Genomic DNA, 20,136 nt, shown 5'->3' on the forward strand with positions numbered 1-20,136 from the left:
GCACTCCTGTTTAGTTTCAGTGCTGCTGTTCATGAGTGCTGTGGTGTTTGACCAGTTCTTTGAGTGTGCTTGACCAGTACCAGTACTCTGTGTGTACTTGAATGCATGCATTGATTCATTTGTGTCTTCTCCACTGTTTTGTGCACATCATTCACATTACGACTGGTCACGACGGGGATTCCAGGTATGCTTTACTGGTGGGACGACCCCCGTTTGAGACCACCACCCTGAAGGAGACGTACCTGAGGATCACGGAGAACTCCTACAAGATTCCCTCCCAGATCTCAGGGCCAGCCAGCGGCCTCATCCGCAAGTGCCTCAACTCCAGCCCCCAGCTGCGGCCCACGCTGCGGGACATTGCGGCAGACGAGTTCTTCACGTGTGGCTACATGCCCCGCACCCTGTCCCCCTCCTGCTGCACCTCCATGCCAAAGTTCCCCTCCCACTACAAGGCCACCAACAGGTGAGGCTCTCCCAGCATGCAGCCAGGGCTGGGGGATGGGAGGGGTGGTGGGGGATCTTTTTGTGGTGCTGCGGCTGCTTAGTTTCCATCAGGACGCACTGACTTACGCAGACATAAGGAGTGGTAACCCTTATTTTAATTAAATGGTATGGTGCTGCTTGGTTACCATGTTGGATAGGACACTTTGACTGATGCAGATGAAGGAATGTATTAACACCTTATTTTACTTTAATTGATGCAAACATTATGATGAACCTAGTTGTGTTTTGATTATATGGTGTTCTGAAATCCTCCTTGCCCCAATGGGGGTCATAGGTTAATTAAATCTTAATAAGTTGATGTGATGGTGTAACACTGACATCAACGTAAGGTGAAAAACAGGAGGGATATTTGTACACATTTATTTAAGAGCTATTAATGTGTGTGTGAGGCCCCACAAAGGTAGGGGGGGGCAGAATGATAGGCCTGGTTCTGCTGTGAGACAGCTGCCTGCCTTGTGCCACAGGAAACAGGTCCCCCCATTTGTCCCCAGTAATGACTGTAATTGGGTAGTTAGCATAGTTTGTGGCCGTCCCATTGTGCTGTACATGGTCACATTCCTTTGGCAAATAACTGGCAGAGGGGAGTGATAGTAAGAGGATTGACTGGGTGTCATAGTGGTCAGTGACTCATTTGCCAACATTGCAGTCATTGCCGTCAAGGCCTTGCACTTTTTGTCTGAGTGGGAGGAGAACAATACACCAGAAATGTGTTGGTGCGGCATCTGTTCTGTAGTTGTGGGGGAAAAAAACAAAAAGCAAGAAAGGACAGGGTAAATAGAAGTAAAGGTTACTCAGAGTGTGTGTATGCATATACAGGAGTGTGCATTTGTAGCTATGTCTGATGACCATCCCCCTTCTATGAGAGACAGACAGACAATAGACTGAAAGAGAGAGAGAGAGAGAGAGTGTGTGTGTGTGTGTGTAAGTATGTCACTTCATCAGCAATGATTTTCCATATCACTTGGAATGGATCTTTACCAAATTTTGGTCACAATGAATTATAGGCACAGCGCATGCCCCATTTTCAGTGGTACTTTTTTTTCACAGCCACTGAAAATTAAAAACTTCATCATGAATAAAGTGGTACACTTCTATTTTTAGGTAACTCTCTCCAATTACTTGAACATATCTGTCAAAACATTTACACATAAAGATTCAAAAAGGATTCATGCACTGCTGAATGTACTTCAGGCTTTTCCTCATTATATTACAGAATGTAGCATTCTGAAATGTTTGTCAAAGATCATGTTTGTGAATATAAAGGTAAAAAGTATTTAAGTCTTAACTTTCTGTCAGTGATTGAAGCACATTACTCTGTTTGATATAAAATTCTGAGAAACAATATGAGTGGAGAACCTGCTGAGGCATGGTTTAGTTCTGTCTACTTCAAGTACAGGAGTGGAGTTGATACTGGGCATCTACCTGTTTCAGGCTGTGTGTCTTTGTTGTTGTTTTGTTCGTAGTTGTTTTTAAAAATTGATTGTCAGAATGGGAACAATTGAAGGAGATATATACAGGCACAGAGGGTTGAAAGTGCTGGAATCATCATCGTTTCCTTTCAGATTTTTCACTTTTGCAAACCAAACTTTTACTGGCAGTTTGATCTTTTGTGAGCAGATTGTCTTACTAGCCTCAGTATTTGTGGCTTTGAACTTTGAAGCACAAGCAGTGTAAAGTTTTTCAATGTGATTTCTGCGCGTTATAAGAATAAAGATGTTTGAAAGAGATAGTGTGTGTGTGGTCAGACATGTGATCTCTTTAAGTTAATACACATGTGTTAAACGTTTTTCAAAGTGGTTGCTGTGTGTTATAAGAAAGAATAAGATGTTGAAAAGATATAGCGCATGTGTGGTCAGACACATGATCTCCTTAAGATACTGGTGTGTTTTTTGCAGGCCCATGTCATATGCCTTTCCCAATGAGTCCCGGTCAGATCCCATGGGTCACCTTGGTAATGCTTTGAGCCGCATGCAGCTCAACTCGCGCTCAGAAAACCTGTTGGAGGAGAAGGAATTGGAGGTTTGTGTGTGTGTGTGTGTGTGAGTGTGAGTGAGTGAGTGAGTGAGTGATATCCTGATATTCTTTCAGAGAAGGAAATCATTATAGCATATGTTAAATCAGATGATTAAACCCTTTTCAGGCAGATGAGAAAAACACAAGTCCCGTATATTATTGAGTAAAAGAATCTTTTACCTGACAATGCATGGTGTTTACAGGCCATCGAGAAACGGTCACCACGGCAGTCTGCAGCCACAGAGAGTCAAGTTCAAGGCCCCAGCATCAAGGTCGTTGCCAAGGAAGTGGCTGCTGACCGAGTGTCTGATCGCTCAGACTCCCCCCCTCAGAGAGGTGGGTGATGGGTGAACACGGGGTGTAGGTTGGAAGGAATAGTTAGTTGGTGGTGGAGGGACGGGGGTAGATGGGTCGGTTTTAACACTTATTTCCTCTGGTTTCATTTACTTCACTTGGATTTTGTTTTGTCTCTCTGTTGATTACTTGATACTCTGTTTATTGCATGGATATTTTTTTAGTTCTGTTTTGTCATCGTTAAATTTATTCAGCTTGTGTTATTCTCATTGTTAAGTTTATTTAGTTGTGTTCATATTCATTTTTTTTAAATTTATTGTTGTTAAGTTTATTTAGTTGTGTTCATCTCATTGTTAAGTTTATTTAGTTGTGTTAAGTTTATTTAGTTGTGTTCATATCATTGTAATTGTTGTTAAGTTTATTTAGTTGTGTTCATTTCATTGTTCAGTTTATTTAGTTGTGTTCATATCATTGTTAACAGTTTATTCAGTTTTGTTTATATCATTGTTAATAGTTTATTCAGCTTTGTTTATATAATTATTGGTTTATTCAGTTGTGTTTATTTCATTGGTAACAGTCAGTTTGATTGGATATATATCATTGAGTTTATTCAGTTGTTTTTATATCATTGATAACGGGTTTTTTAGTTGTGTTGATATCACTCATCAGGTGTATTCAGTTGTGTTGATATCACTGATAAGGTTTGTTCAGTTGTGTTTATATCAGTGGGAGCAGATTATTCGGTTGTGTTGATATGACTGTGAAGGCTTAATTCACTGAGTCCTGTGTTGTGGCTGTTGACAGAGCCCTCGCCCAAGCCTCGGTCAGCGGCCATGTTGCTGGACGTGCTCAACGCCTGCCTGGAACACATGCCCAAAGGTCAGCATGCTCCTCCTGTTAGTGCTTGAAGAACTGGACAGTATTCATTGAATAATGTGAATGAAGCCTTGGGCTTATTTTCAAGATTAGGTGTAAATGCTCATGATAATAATAATGATAATAATAATAATAATGATAATACCTATATAGAGCCTATCCTTGGTCAGAGACCAAGCTCAAAGTGCTTTACAAACCAAAGTTATTTGCACAACAGGCTGCCTGTTTGGGTGTAGCCGACAGTATTCCATCATAAGGGACTAGTGCACACTGGTGTACCCAAATTATTTTTTTTAAAGGTTCAGGCAGATTTTGCAATTAGAAGTGAAGACAGGATCAAGCAGACAGTGTAAATGCTGATGACAGTGGTGTAGAATGCCAGACCTTCCTGTTCACTTTAGGTTGAACAAACACTGTGGGTGAGTTAATGTTCATGCAGTCTGTGCAGGATGAAAAAAACTGAGTGCACTTTGAATGATGGCTTGTGTTGTACAAATAGAAATCAGAACCCTCCACACCTGATGAAACTTAGATTAACTTTGTTTTTTGTGTAATTTTTTTCTGTATTTGTTCTGTAAAATCCTTAAGTAATAGTTGTTTTTTAATTACACAAACTTTTGTTTGAAAAAAATACATCTAAGAAATTTATGATAACCAATAAATAATTGACCTTAGCACTTTAAAAAAAAAAAGTGACACACTAACACAGACGTGATGATTGTGTGGTGCAGATAGCAAACAGAACCCCCCAGTTACAACTTAGAAATTTATGATAACTAATAAATGATCAACCTTAGCAGTTTCAACAAAGAAAGTGACACACATACATAGACATGATGATTGTGTGGTGCAGATAGCAACCAGAACCCCCCAGCCCTGACGGACCCCAACATTGTGTGGGTCACCAAATGGGTGGACTATTCCAACAAGTACGGCTTCGGTTTCATGCTGTCCAGCGATGCCATGGGCGTCCTCTTCAATGACACCTCCAGAATACTCATGTCCCCTGACGGAAGGTCTGTCACTTTGAGTGTGTTGTGTATTGTTGTTTTGTGTGTGTGTGTTGTTTTGTGTGTATGTGTGTGTGCTCATGTGTTGACTATCATGAATTCTGGAAGATCATAATGATTTTCATGGACAGTTAAAAGTTTTAATTAATGATTTACCACTTTTGTATGTGCCCCTGGCCTGCTTTCCATGCAATGTATGTGGACAGTTGTGTGCATCCAGGATAGGTCCTCATTCACACCTAAAGGACCCACTCCTGTAGAAGAGGAAGTCTGCTGCATCTGCTGATTCTTCATGCTGATGAGAGATTCCAGATGTAACAAAAGATTTGAAAGCAAACTGCTGAAAGAATATATGGATATTTAAGGCTTGTGGTTTTCAGAAACTCCACTGGCTATTTGATTCCTCTTTGTGTATACAGGAATGTGCAATAACTGGCATTAGATTCTTTAGGTTCGAGTTTGAAGTCATACAAAAGGAAGATTTGGAATGTTGCAAATTTCAAACTTTTCCATATAAATTTGGATGTAATGCAGAGATTTCATACTGAAACAGAAAGTCTTGTTGTCACCCCCAGAGGAGTGAAACTATAGGGGGAAATGTGTGTGAAGAGTGAAGGTGGTGTTGATAGGAAGCAGAACCCCTGCAGAGTAGCTGTGTGCAGTGATGAAGGAGTGGCACCAGCACACTGCACAGCTTTAGGGCAGGGGAGGTAATGAAAGATGTCTAACTGCTTCCTGATGGGATCTGTTGTATCATGCTATTGAGCTGCTTGGAATGTCAAGTGTTGTTTTGCAGGAAGTGAGGATTACCTCACATGAACTTTGACGTTATCTAGCTATCAAGGCATTACACACACACACTCAAAATTACCACCTCCCCTGCCTCCCCCACCCCTCCTACTCCACTTGCACACCATTTTCATTTGAAAATTACCAGTTCATGTAGATGGTAGATAAAGTGACCTTGCATACGGTGTTCTTATGTTTTGCTGGTTTACAAAAAAAAACAAAAAAAAAAAAAACCTAACAAAAAAAAACCCATAGGGAAAAGGGAAGGGGGAACCATTTGTGGGAGAGAAGAGGGGAAATGATAAAAGCTGAGGAGAGGGGGGATTGCATGATGGAGACCCACCCCTCCCCCAAAAATTAGCAAAGAATCACTTTCAAAAATTAATGTACTGATAAACAGTGCAAGGAATTTCTTTTCAATATTTTTTGTCTCTTCAGGCATATGTGCTGTACAACTTGACACACTCAAAACATAATGAATACAAGGATAAACATGATATGCTCTACAATGTGACCCACTCAAAACATGATGAACACAAGGACAAACATGGCGTGTAACCAGACGTGCTGTATGCTGGCAGGTCCATCCAGTATTACGACCTGACAGGGAAGCTGTCTGCCTACACACTGGACTGTGTGCCCGAGGAGCTGGACCGCAAGACAACACTGCTGCAGTACTTCGCCCGTTACATGGATGAGCACCTCATACAGGTGGGTAGAAGTCAGTCGCTGTCCCTGCACATGCCCCAGAACCGTGTTTAATGTCCTATCACACATACTGGTGATTGTAGACATTTTGTGAAAGTATTTAATTTTATATTTGAACGTTGTTGTTCAACTCATTGAGTCCTGCACGCAAGCACTGCTCTGACATCAAAATTCATCTCAGTCAGTTTTCACATTTTGCATATGCATAAATTGCAAGGGAAGGGCACTAACTACTGCAGTATCTCCAGATGTGTCAACATGTAATTTGTAGGGAAAAACAGAACATTTTCTGCATTTTTTCCACATTGGTATGGAATGGAAGCCTGCCAAGGCTGCAGTCTCCACAGGTTTGAATGGGTCAAAAGGTTTGAGGGAGTTGAATGTTGAGTTGAAGGAAACGGGGAACATGGAGGGTGGGACAAAGAAGTGAGGTCCAGGTGAGGTGTGGCTGTAACCAGGTGTTGTCTGTGGGCAGGGGGGTGACCTGGAGTATTCCCAGTACATGGAGGTGTCGTGGTCCTCCAGCCTCTACCTGAAGAAGTGGTTCCGCACCACCAAGGCCATCGTGCTGTACCTCAGTGATGGCACGCTGCAGGTGAGGCTGCTGCTGTTTTTTGTTTTTTTTCTTTTTTGTTGTTGTTTTTGCTACCCCATCATCTGCACCATTTCAGTGGCATTACACCTCTCATTCCAGGTCCCATATACACAGCTTTACCTGGATTTTGTCCATTACAGTTCCAGCATCTGCAGTCCACAGGGAACTATTTATGTTAGCTCACCAGGAGGCCACACGCCAGAGGAGACCCTGCACTGCTGCTGAGTCACTTCAGTGGTGTTGGGTTGTGCCTGTTCTGATTTATCATACCAAGGACACCAACTACTAAACTAAGCCCCCTGCTGCTGACAATAATTGCTTACTTGTGGAGGCTGCTTCCTGTTTGTTGAAGTTTTCATTCTTATTGGTTTGTTTGTTCTTGTTCATTAGTTTACAGAGTTTGCAGTGGTAGTAGGCACTGGACTTGTGATCCAGTGTTCACCAGTGATCAGGGTTCAAGGCCCTGTTTTGGCATGATGTTGTCCTTGAGAAATGCACTGTGTCCTTAAGACAGCCACTTCTCATAGTTTCTCAAGGAGGCATCACTGCATTCGGACAAATCCATATATGCCACACCACATCTGCTAGGCAGATGTCTGACCAGCAGCATAACCCAACACACTTGGTCAGGCCTTAAGTGCATGCATATATATTTGTGTACCTATCAGAGTGGATTTCTTTGACAGAATTTTGCCAGAGGACAACATTCTCATTGCCATGGGTTCTCTTTCAGTGCGCCAAGTGTGTGCTGCACATGGGACCTCGGTTTATCATCTCATTCGAATGACTAGACGCTCAGTTCAATTTTCTAGTCAAACTTGGGAGAAAGGTTGAGAGTGGGATTTGAACCCAGACCCTCTTGGACTCTATTGGCAGATGAGCGTCTTAACCATTCTGACACCCTCACACCCTTGCATGAAAAAAAAAGTTATAAATTACATGAATCATTCATGATCACTATTTCTCCCTCCCCCTCCCCCACCCTTACTCTCCCTGTGTCATTCGTCATGTTTCCAAAGTGAGCTGACAGGCATAGGGTGGTGTTGGAGAAAAAGTAAACGGAGAGTGCTTACAGATAGGTTTTAAAAACAGATGAATTTTTAGCGAGAGTGAAAGGCAGAGATGGAATCAGATGAACAGATATGGTGGTGTGGAAGGTATTGGGATGGATCTTTGTGGGTGGACATGATTCAGCCTTGACATGGCCCTGTGTGGTCAGCTAAACACTTTGCCAAAATGATGTTGCAGGAAATATCAAAAATGCCAGCCTCCCACTGTCAGGACCATTATTAGTCATTTGCTGTCAAGTGCTGAAATGAGATGTTTGATAAACAAAAACGAATTAAGGGCTTACAGAGCAGGCAATGTCATTACATAATTTAAACTTCCTTACAATTGAAGATATGTGATTAGTTTCATCTTGGGTCAACAAGAGGACAGGAAATGTAATGACATAATTTTGCTTTTTCCTTGTTGGAAATAATTAGTTGCAATTTTGATCAGTAAGATTATGTCATTCATATAAAAAGTTGTCACACAGTTCTGTTGAATATGCCTGAAATTCGTTATAGTTTTTAAGCTTTGATTAAAAACATATATATGTCCATGTACCTATCTGTCTATCTGTCTGTCTGTCCATCTATCTGTCTATCTGTCTTTCTATCTCTCAATTAAGATATATATAGTTTTATAGTTATATATACATATAGGTACATGCATACATAACCTATTAAGCATCTTATATAGGGAAGTATCCCAACACGGACTGTCCTAAAACCCTCTTGGCCGAGAGAGTGGGGATGTAACTTAGGCAAGACGCTCTCCACTTTAATCAAATTCTTACCCAGATATTTGGGACAGCAGTTGCCTCCTCTGCTGTTCTGATGGTCATAGTCTGACACAACTGACTACCATGCACACATACATACAACCTGTTATGTGTTAGATAGATATGGTTGTAGAAACATACATACAGAACCTGTTATCAGTTGTGAGTGTCATGACTTTCTCTGTCTGGTGCAGGTGAACTTTTTTGAGGACCACACCAAGCTGATCCTGAGCAACGTGAAAGGAGAGTACATGGTGACCTTCATTGACCCTGACCGCTGTGCCAAGACCTACACCATGAGTCTTGTCATCCAGGATGGCTGTCGCCCCGACATCATTGACAGGATGGCCTTCGCTCGCTCCATGCTGAAGAACCTGGTGGACATCGAAGGGGCAGATATATGAGTCCATCATGCAAGCACTGTTCAAGGAGCCCATATCAGGGTGTCAGTTTGTTCCTTCTGCCTCATATCACCATCCTTGCGTAAATGCCATCATGTGGGAGGGGGGGTGGATGTCTGCCTGATGGCTGAATCATCTTGCTGGTCATCAGCAATCATCAGACATGACGACTGAATTGAATCAAAGTGATCCAGTCCTTCCACAGCTAGACTTGGGACTTGTGCAAAGACAGCAACAAATCAGTCAGTTGTTTACCATGCATTTGCCTTTTTTTTATATTCCACTTCATGATCAGCTGTGTTTTTCAAATACACCATTTGTGCACTTAGCTGAATGATTGAAGAGAAATGATTATGTGTACAGTTTATTCATGAAGTCGCCTTCCTATCCGAAATAGGCCCCACAGTCCATCCAAGAACACAGTTGTAAAGCTTTCGTTTTATTTTGTATGGCTATTTCGTCTGGAGAACTAATGCACCTGTCCAAACAAAAGTACCTTGCTGCACAGAGTGATGTGAAGTTTTACTTCGATAAATGTTAATCACCTTCAGTTGACGGACATCTGAAGAGGTCATGTTGGTCCACCAAGGATCGTGACAGACGACCATTGTCGTGGCTGCTGCTTTCACTTCCTGTTTTGGGGCATGTTTCCCATCACTTGCATCACTGAATACACACAATAAAGTCATCACATTTATGGTGGTGTTTCTCACTCTCTCTCCTGATGTTCACAGGAAGTTCACAGTAACCCTCCTCCTTTATGAAAAGTCATTCTGCAATATTGTTTACATTCCCACAGATGTCAGAAAGATGTTTAGCACACAAGTGACACAGCATTGTTGTGTTGATATAAAGCTGCACATTCCTTTCAGTGACCAATGGATTACAATGTGAAAGAGAAAGATAGAATGTTCATAAGTAGCAAATCGAATTCTGATATCAGTCAGTTCTGTCACATTAGAGAGGTTTGAATGTTTCTGTCACACACTGTTCTCTTGATGGCAGTTTATTTTCATGTGAAGATGTGTCAGTTGATGGTTCAGTGCTGTATAGTGTGATTAGCGCTGCTCGTATTGTTTGTCTGGTCTCATTTAGAATTGATTGGTATATGAATAAGCAAGACAGGTGTTTAATGTCCTGATGGTGTGAACAGAACACAGTGGGGTAGTGGTGATGGAGTGTGTGTAAAGTTTGCTTATGTGCCGGTGTCCTTTGATCCTGCTTTTGTTAACTGTTCACACACACAGGGCTGCGTTCATGGTCAAATGACATGAATGTCTTTTCACAAAGGCTGCGTGAATTTTCAGTTTCTGTATGTAATGATTCACATACATCCAGAAACAGCACATGCGCACACATGTATGTGAACATGCATGCACACAGACACAATCTCTCATTTTATCTATATATCTGTATCTCTATCCATCTGTCTAATTATATTTTTGTTAATTGTACACATCAACAGAAACAGCTCACATATGTACATTTACACACACACAAAAAAACAGATTATGGTTGCTTTCGTTTTGTGGAGGTGAATGTTTTTCACACTCTCTTGGTTCATGTTGAACTTGATCTATGCACACACAAAAAAAGAACTTTTATGAATATTTATCAAGTTTTAAAAATCAGAAAAGACTAAGCAGATCTTGCAGGTGTTGCAACAGTCAACAGCAACAAAAGTGTTGGAAAGATGAGAGACTATGCAATTTGTTTTTAACTTGCAAGAGCAGCACTAAAATGATTTGTACCACAACAATGGGGATTTGATGGATCCTTTTTGTGTTCAGATGTAATTCCAGTCTGTACCCTCCCATGTCACCTTTCCATCTTCCACAGGACACCTGTCTTGGTTCCACAGGACACCTGTCTTGGTTCCACAGGACACCTGTCTTGGTTCCACAGGACACCTGTCTTGGTTTCACAGGACACCTGTCTTGGTTTCACCCATTTTCCCCCAGAAGGTGTACATAGTGTTTGTGTTGGACTGATTGTGTCGTATTGGTATGACCCAAGGAAGTGCCTTTTGTAAATTGCTTGCTTTGTTTTATTTGGTGTGGTTGGAAAACAAAACTTTGAGTGCCTGAAAACTGTAGGATTTGGTATTTGTGCATAACTACTTGGATTTTACTGTGTGTTTATGACTTGACGAGAGGGAAAGGACATGTGGGGAATAGAGGTTGGGGAAGAAGGGAAGGGGATGTAGACTCTGTGTTCTGTAACTCTAGGACGAGAGAAAGAAAATGGTACAGTGTACAGTGAGATATGATTATTCTGTTCATGATACAATGTAACTCTTACAACACATGCTGGTTGACAGGGACCAATCCAAGTGTAAACCAAAACTCAAATAACTTGTGTTGTTGTACATATGTTTTGTAATGGCCTTGTACAATGTGTAAAGTGCCCAGTGGTTTTTTGAGGAGTATGTAAGGATTGCAGAGCGCCATTTTATAATGATTGTAGTGTAATGTGTGTTTGACAACAGATTGGAAAAGATGGGTCTTGTTTCTTTCTTTCTTTGTTCTCCCAACATCATAAGAAGAAAATTGAGCAGGGTAGCTTGCCCTCTGTTTTACTTTTTCCCTCCTTTTTTAAAGGCTTTTTAAAACCTGTGTTTTCAGAAAGCACATGGGTGAGTTGTTTTTTTTGTGTGTGCGCTTTTAACATGGCAGTGTATTTGCTGATTTGAATTTCCAGTGCCTGGATCACAAGTTTTTTTTGGAGAAATGAGTGTGTATGCTTGTATGTGCCTTTATACAGTGTGTGTATATATGTGCATATTTCCATCACCAGTCATACCACTGCACAGATCTCATGCAATCTGCCAAAACATGTTGGCACTGACTTAAAGTAAGGGGTCAGGTGTCTGTCACTTGAGAGGAATACTTGAGTGGTTGAGAAGGGGTATTTGATCACAAAAGAAATTCCTTTTTTTCTTGTCTGTAAATACTGCTGCTATGTATTACTGCTATATTTGGTTTTGTAAGGTGCATTTATTCTTCCCCCCTTTTTTCCCCCCTGATTGCACAACTCCTGAAAAGTATTTACTTCTTTTGAGTCACCAGATAGGAAGGGTAAGGGTTATGATGGCATTGTTCTCTGTGGCCTCTGCATCATCATCAGTGCATTAGTTTGTTTGGGGGACCTGTGATACCTTGTAATAAGGAATTTTGGAAAAAAAAAAAAAAAAAAAAGGTATTTAAAAAAACAGATACAGAAACTGATCATATATACATATATATTCAAATGGAAAACTTTGAAATGAAAAAAAAGTTGTATATAGAACATGCATATTAATGGTGACATGTAAATATTCTTTAAAACTGTTTGAAATTTTGAGGGAAAAGAATGAGAATGATCTTAAACTGTGGGCCTCAGATGCAAGTGGATTTTCAGTAGCTCAGCACTGGTTGGTTGGTTGCTTGGTTGTTTTGGTTTTTTTTTTTTTTTGTTTGTTTGTTTTTGTTTTTTGTTTTTTTGGTTTTTGTTTTTTGCTGAGCAGATCAGTGCTTTCTGGTTTGATATGTGTATTGGTTAAATCTAGCTATCAAGATAATCTGCTGATTAAATCAAACTATCACAAGGATTTCTTCTTTAAAACTTTGTTAAATGTATTTGTTCTGCTCGCCAATTATGGAGAAAAGCAACACACTGACAAACTTAGATGGTGAAACCATGCATTGATGATTCTCTGTGAAATCCAATATTTGATATGTTCCATGAACAGCATTAGGCTCAGAAGGTACAAGATGAATACCTTTATTTTTGTGTGACAGATTGGTGAGGGAGGCATTTTTGTTCAAAGACACTTTGCTAAGAGTTTGGTAAAATTGCTCATCTGGCAAAAGACATGTCTTTTGGGGATTAGTTGCAGGAGGGGGAAAGGACTTGACATCCATGATATTGCCAAGCAGAAATTTGTGAATGAGAATTTCAGGAAATTAATGTTAGACATTATCATGCAGTGTTTCAACGCACATTTGTTCCAGAACTTTGGACATGATTTATTTTCCTTTCAGTCTGAGTGAGATGATTTTAATTTTGAGAGCACAGCGTTGCTCAGAACATGTCCATTGTTTATTGCTCAATTCTTTTTTGTCCATTGAGGTGATTTGGAATGGAAATTTCTTCACTTGAACATTCAGCCACTGGTTTGTGTTATTTGTGTTGTTTACATCAATCATGAAATTCTAGATATACTGAGTGGAAAGATCAGTTTGTTCAGACCCTAAGTTTTCATTTCAAAGGTGGTTAGTGTTATCAATGTACGTTTTGTTGTTGTTGTTGTTTTAAGTGTTATCCAGTCTCGAGTAGAGACATGTAGTACCACAAAAACCTTTTAATATTATGCTCGTGAGAAATGTACATGGTTGAAACATACACTAATGCTGCTTGGATATTTTTCAACAAATTGGGGAGCATTAATGTCATCACTTAAATGTTGCATACTCATACCTTATCACCCTTACACTGGCCATTGCAGTTGCAATATTTGAAAGTGCAAACATTTTGTGTCATGGAGACAATTGAAAGAAATTCATCAGAGCAGGTACATCAGTGAAATATCATAGGTTAAATTATGCTGTGCCTGGATGAAGTATGTTCACATAACTAGTAAGCTGAGCAATACTACCAATGTGTTTTGTTCTGAGAAGATTGCCTGCTGTTTTGCGATTTGTAGTTTTGACTACATGTTCTGTTCTATGTTAATCCATGTCTTCCATTATTTGCCTGATGTCAGTGTTGATATGATCATGTTAGTGGGGTATTTCTCCTGGCTTGGTTACTTTAAAAACATCTAAAAATGACAGGATTTTAAAAATTATAAATGTGAATTAGTTGGATATCTAACTGTGAAGTATACACTAATGATTATCTGTGTACATCATGACAGGTGTAGACCCATGAGCCTAGGTTTTTTTGGCCATTTAGCCAAATTGAAAGTGAAAAGATATATCAGTGGTAGCATGCCCTGTTTTTTCGTTATAATTTTCTAAACTAAGGTGTATATATCCTCATGATTAGGAGTCAAATTCCACTTAAATTTTCTAGCAGTCTTCATTTTATTGAGGATAGCAGAGCTCTGAAACTTGCCACTTGGATATCCCGAGCTTTGAAATGTATAAAATGCTTGTTGATTTAGCATTAAAAAAATGGTATGATATAAAGCTATTCAATTCTGGCAGCCATTTTGATAATTTCCATTTAACCTAGTGATACTGGTGGCTCAAATCTGTTAACCTTTCCATGGGACCTCCTTAGGTTAGGTTCAGTGCATGAGCATGTTATTCAACCTGTGTCTAGCTTTTTTTGGTTGAGACAGTTGTGTTGATATGTTCATGTTTGGTGTAAGGTCATGTCAGATGAAAATCTAGGGTTTTACCAGGGTGAAGTCTTGTCTTCCAGTTTGATAGTGGAAAGCAAACATGTCAACTAAACTGTAAAGTGGATAATTTTGATACATGGAATTTGTTAAGTTCTTTACCATCGATTTGATTTTGTGTATGTGTATTCTGTTCAGTGCAGTCAAGCAACATATTTCAGTATTAGTTTGATCAGACTGATGTTGTGTTATCGGACCATGTTACAAGCACCCACCCCATCCACTTTTCTTTCCTTTTTTTCCTTTTTCTTCAGAAGTGCTCCTCCTCCCCCGCCCCCGCCCCCACCCCAAACGCCCAATTGTTCTTTCCCCTCCAGTGTTAATGGCAGTGTCAGCACCTTTGCATTCATTTCTCCACATGCTCCATCATACCACTCCCACCTAAAAAAAGCTGCTGAATTCCTGACAAGTTAGTATTTCACCTCTTTATCTTTGGCACAAAATGGAACTTTTTATATTTGTCAAAAGTATGTGTTTGGGTGGCTGATTAAGAATAATTCACATGTTCTCACCTTTTGCCAAATTTTACAAAAGCAGCTCATTGCATTTAGACAATTTTATTGAATTAGCACATACATGTACAGAGAGAGAGAGAGAGAGAGACTATATATCCCCTTTCACCCTCAAATGTTTTACCCAAATGGGCATCAGCAGGATGACACATTGTGATGTGCTGTCTGTGAATCATCAGTTTACAGTACTCCTTGCCAGGTCTGGTTTTTAACTAACCAAAGGCTGGTAATGCACTGATCATGTTTGCTTGGCCTGTCCCAGTGTCTGAAAGCTCTTCAGCACCAGTGTGGGCTTGTGAATCAAATGCCTGACTGTGAAACAGGTATCCAGGTTCTACCCACACAATGACCAGGATATTTTTACTGTCGCCTCGCCATCACATCACCCATGTGTGGTTGGTCTGGGTACAAGTCTTTTGGATGAGATGACGGGTCCCCATGTGCAGCAGCATGCACACAGACATTGAGACACCCACAGCAACTGGAGCTGTCCATGGTAAAATCATATATAGAGAAATCCAGTTGATGTTTAAACAAAATACACACACACACACGCACACACGCACGCAAGCACGCACACACGCACACCCCTGCAATGTGTTGATGTGCACTTTAGAGGAAAAGTAGCCCGAATTTCAGAGAATTGTGATGACAGTACAACAGAATTAGTTTTTGGCTATTATTATCATAGTGATCACTTCAGCTGATTCACAATATCTGGCATTCATCTCTCAACTGCTTAAAAAAAACCACACCAATTATCAGCTGCTGAATATCCTTTATCATGGCCAAAAAAAGTACATTCCGAAGTTAGAATTATTTCATTTTCATAATCTTAAATGGGTCCAGAAAGGTTAAAAAATCTTTTCTTTTTTAAAATTTTTTTTTTATAACTACGTTTGTCCAGAGTGTTACGTTATATACAACAGTTCTGTACATGACATTGTGCGCTGATTCAACTTTTTCATTTTACTCATGGTTTCAAAAATAAAAAGCATACAATAATTCACTGTTTTATGTGTGTTTTGTTGTGCACAGTCCTATTATTCACTTCAGGCTCTGCTGTATGTGCATCCATATCATTGTCACCATGAAATGTCCAGCCAGAGTTCAATTCAGCAAATACCTCAACATTGAATTGAAGGTGCATGAATGGATACCCTTGATACAGACAGTGCCTTGGTGTCTTTTTTTGTCTTTTTTCCCCCATTTTGTGTTTTTTTTTTGCTCATGTGTGTATTTACACACATAATGAGTCTGTGTAATACCCTGCAAACACACGCTGGCACACCCAGACACACGATGTGCACACACAATGTTCAACTGTTCAACACCCCGGAAGAACTGAAATGTAACGACCAATGAAAAAACCAGTGCTGGGGTTTTGACGTTTTCCATTGGTGGAGGCTGACACACCGAAAATACCGTACATTTTCCACGAGCCACCCGTGCAACACGCCGTCAGAGTGACAGGTTTGTGAACTCACACAAACTCAGAGAGCAGAGACTGGTTTGACAGGAAAAGACTAAACAGTGAAACTGTCACGATGAGATATTCAACCTAAAAAGGAACAGTAATGGTGCAGAGAAACAAATCCAGACCTTTCAAAAATGGAAAAGGACTCCAAAATAGAATTCTCAACAGTTTTTGAGGAAACAAAATCAGAAAAGAAAAGGTGAACTCACTATCCATCAACTTCGTTATTTACAGTGTGATCCATTTGGGAACATGGAATGGAAGATTCAAAGTGTATGAGTTGTGTTGTCTTCAGTCTGAACAGAAAGGACCTGTGTGCATATTTCTTGAACGTGGTGGAACTTGGATATCATAAAAAAGCAAAACCCCCCAGCTCCTGTTTTACCGCACACTGTCCATTGCCTGTTCCATGGAGTGGGAAGAATGCACACATGACTTCATACAAGGATTGTGTTCAAAACTATTTCCGTCAATAAAGAGTGCCTGAGAAGCGTACGTTAAACACAGTCATGGAATGAAGGCCTGCGTGCTGATGTAAATTTTCAGTTTACACAGGATCTTTGCCTACGGAAGTAAGGTAAGGTGCCCCAAAGTCCAATTTTAGCATCCTAAATTATTGCACCTATTTTACCGGCAATTTTTGTGCATGTATGAAAAATGACCATCAGTCGATGTTATAAGCGACTGTCAGTGGATTTGGACTCTTATTTTTTTACGTTATTTGTACTCAGTGTTGATGCGGATTCAATCACTGAAGTAACGTGTCACTATCTGGCTTTTTCCGTGTTTCTTCACACAAACCATGGAAATGTAACCACTGGGTGCAATGATTTAGCCAAAGTCCTCGCCATAGAGACTGGTGCAAGAGGGTTTGTGAGCGCATCTGCCTACAGCCTCATGAAACGGCTGTCGATTTCTGGCTACAGTTTGTTTCAGTAGCTCAAGGAGGCGTCACTGCGTTCGGACAAATCCATATACGCTACACCACATCTGCCAAGCAGATGCCTGACCAGCAGCGTAACCCAACGCGCTTAGTCAGGCCTTAAGGGGGGAAAAAACAAAAAAAAATATATATATATACACATATAGATAAGCGTACATACTAAAATAAATAAATAATAATTATGATATAAAAAAAATAGTAGTAATGAAAATAATGATAAAATAATAATAATAATAAATAAATAATTAAATAAATAAGACAACAATGGTGATAAATAAGCAAATAAATATAAAACATGAAGACACACATTCACACATACACCCACACATGCATAACAGGTATGCCCCAAAAAACGCAGTTTCACAGATATGAAAGCACAGTCAAATACATATAAACGTACATGAGCTCCAACACACACACACACACACACACACACACACACACACACACACACCACAAATTTCCCTGCACCTCCTCTACCCCCTCCTCCACACACTCATTTCTAGTCTATGTATCGCAGCTTCCACGGCACACACACACACACACACACACAGATGAACGCTTACTTGTACAAGCACACACACGCGCGCCCATATCTCCCACCCCCAACCCCACACACATATATACAAAGATATATATATATATATAATATATATATACGTTCCAATATCCTTTTGCTCCCACAGTGTAGGCATGCATACACTCACATACCTCATCCTCTACCTCACCTCCTCCCTGCACCCCCACCTCCCCCTCACACACACACACACACACACACACACACACACATGCACAGAACTCTCCTGCCACTTGTGTACACTTACACTCTCACGCATGCACAAACGCACTCAAAAACACAGACCCACACATACACACAAACACACACATACACACACGCACAGAGGCTGCCACTGATTGGCCGCAAGAGGGATGGGAAAAGATCTCTGATGCCAAGAACATGGCGTCTAGTGTGTTGCTCAGTCTATTGTATTTGGAAAAGCCCACAGAGACTCTGTTCCGTTTTGAAGAAATTTGCGCAGTGTTGGTTTGGAAATGATGCCGATATTTGTTTGATTTGCAAAGCATTGTGCTCTACCTTTCATGTTAGACTTACGGCCGCTCCCTCTCTCTGCTTTTATTTCTTTGAGGCGATCGATGGTGTGATGGCCTTGTACCTGTCCTTTTTTGATATTCTTTGACTTTTCTGAGGATTTCCGATTTTCCTAGATGTAGGCCGCTCGTTGGTGTTGCGTTACCAGCAAGTCTGTCAGCTCGCTCATTTCCCTTAACTCCTGAATGTCCCGGGCAGTATGACCATGTGAGTTTTTTTATCTGGAAGTTGCGCATTGCCTTATGCCACTCTGGGCTTCCCATTCCGTTTTCAATTTTCTGTATGAGGTTCATTGAGTCTGTTAGAATCATGGCATGTTGGTTTCCGGGCGTATGGATGGACGATAGCCACTGGAGGGCATGTGTCACAGCTTCAACTTCCATCATTAGGCTGGAGGTTGTGACTTTGTAGGCAGCATTCTCTTCCCTAACTGTTTTTCCATTTTGTTTCGCAGTGAATCCCCAACCGGATTGGTCTTTGGTGACTGAGCCATCTGTGTATATGATGATGTCCTCTTCTTTACTGTTTTCTTCTATGAGTAGCTTCACTTCCGCATCAGTTTTGCCCTCTGGCCATTCCTGACAATGTCTTCCTAGAGTGGGTGAAATGGCTGTGTTGAATAGATGGTTGAGGTTTTCGGGGTTTTTTTCCCCATTCTTTTGTTTCTTTCAGGTCTTGTAGTCGGCATACTAGCTGGATTGTGTCTTCTGCTTGCCCCATCCATGATCTTCCTCATCCTAGACGGCTGCCTTTTGGTTGTTTGACTGCGTCATACAGTGGGTTTTGAGGGTTTTCTAATGCTTTGAAGTAGGTCTTGACCTGTTCTAACTTGTTTCTGGCCTGCACTGAAGGAAGGTCAAGCAGGTATCGCATGGTTTCTGTGGGCGTGTCTTTTGTTGTTCCAAGGATCAGCCTCATAGCTTCATTTTGAACTCTTTCTAATTTTAAGAGGTTGCTTTGAGACGGTGTTGTTAGCCCAAGTCCGTAGTCGATCACACTGAGGACGAGTGATTGGTATAGCAGGAAGAGGTGACTTGTTCAATACTTTTGGTTGCCATTGCTTTTAAGACTGAAAGGCCTTTTTTGCATTTGAGAACAGTATTTTCCGTATGTTTTCTGAAGGTCAGCATCCTGTCGAAGTGTATTCCTAGGTAGCGTAGGCATTCAGTTTTCTCGATCTGAATCCCATCGAATGACACAAAAGGTGGTGATTTGCTCGCGGTTCTGTTGTTCAGGGTGCACAGCAACGTTTCGGCTTTCGCTGGATTGATGGAAGATCCTGTGTCTTTGCACCATTGAGCAATATTGTTTAGTTGTTTCTGGACGGCTTTGGTTCTTTCCTGAGCATCTTTCGAAGTTTTGAAGACCAGGCCATCATCCGCAAGAGTAAGCACCCGAGCTATTCCATTGTTGTTTAAGTCTGCAAGGCCCTTCGTGTAGACATTGTAGAGGACAGGAGAGAGCGGAGACGCTTGTGGCAGTCCCATGGATAGTTTAGAAGGTGCAGACATCCAATCTCCGAGGCGTAGGACGACGGTTCTTTCCTGAAGCGCTGCTGCTATCCATCTTGTCAGTGTCAAACTTACTCCATACCTTAGTAGCAGCTCCATGAGGTGTGCAAACTGGACTTTATTGTAGGCATCTTCAAGGTCGATTGCTACTGCTAGTGTTTCTTCTTTCCTTTGAAAT

At 40.8% G+C, this 20,136-nt stretch overlaps 1 protein-coding gene and 1 long non-coding RNA gene across 2 annotated transcripts in view; one reads left to right on the forward strand and one right to left on the reverse strand.

The window, feature by feature from the left end:
• Positions 1-12,233, forward strand: part of LOC143279792 (serine/threonine-protein kinase PLK1-like) — a 97,417-nt gene extending 85,184 nt beyond the window's left edge. Inside the window, exons 7-14 of the mRNA XM_076583967.1 lie at positions 185-463; positions 2,400-2,523; positions 2,721-2,853; positions 3,616-3,690; positions 4,541-4,703; positions 6,068-6,197; positions 6,670-6,789; positions 8,812-12,233. Of these exons, the coding sequence (XP_076440082.1) occupies positions 185-463; positions 2,400-2,523; positions 2,721-2,853; positions 3,616-3,690; positions 4,541-4,703; positions 6,068-6,197; positions 6,670-6,789; positions 8,812-9,021 (1,234 nt within the window). The 3' untranslated portion in view covers positions 9,022-12,233. The remainder of the gene's footprint in view (positions 1-184; positions 464-2,399; positions 2,524-2,720; positions 2,854-3,615; positions 3,691-4,540; positions 4,704-6,067; positions 6,198-6,669; positions 6,790-8,811) is intronic.
• Positions 9,770-16,034, reverse strand: LOC143279793 (uncharacterized). The gene is made up of 2 exons (XR_013054953.1): positions 10,907-16,034; positions 9,770-10,862 (listed from the first exon to the last, which is right to left on the reverse strand). It is a non-coding gene; the product is annotated as an uncharacterized LOC143279793 (long non-coding RNA).
• Between the last annotated feature and the right edge of the window lie 4,102 nt (positions 16,035-20,136).

The sequence above is a fragment of the Babylonia areolata genome, chromosome 3, assembly GCF_041734735.1.
Source record: "Babylonia areolata isolate BAREFJ2019XMU chromosome 3, ASM4173473v1, whole genome shotgun sequence".
Lineage (NCBI taxonomy): Eukaryota > Metazoa > Mollusca > Gastropoda > Neogastropoda > Buccinidae > Babylonia > Babylonia areolata.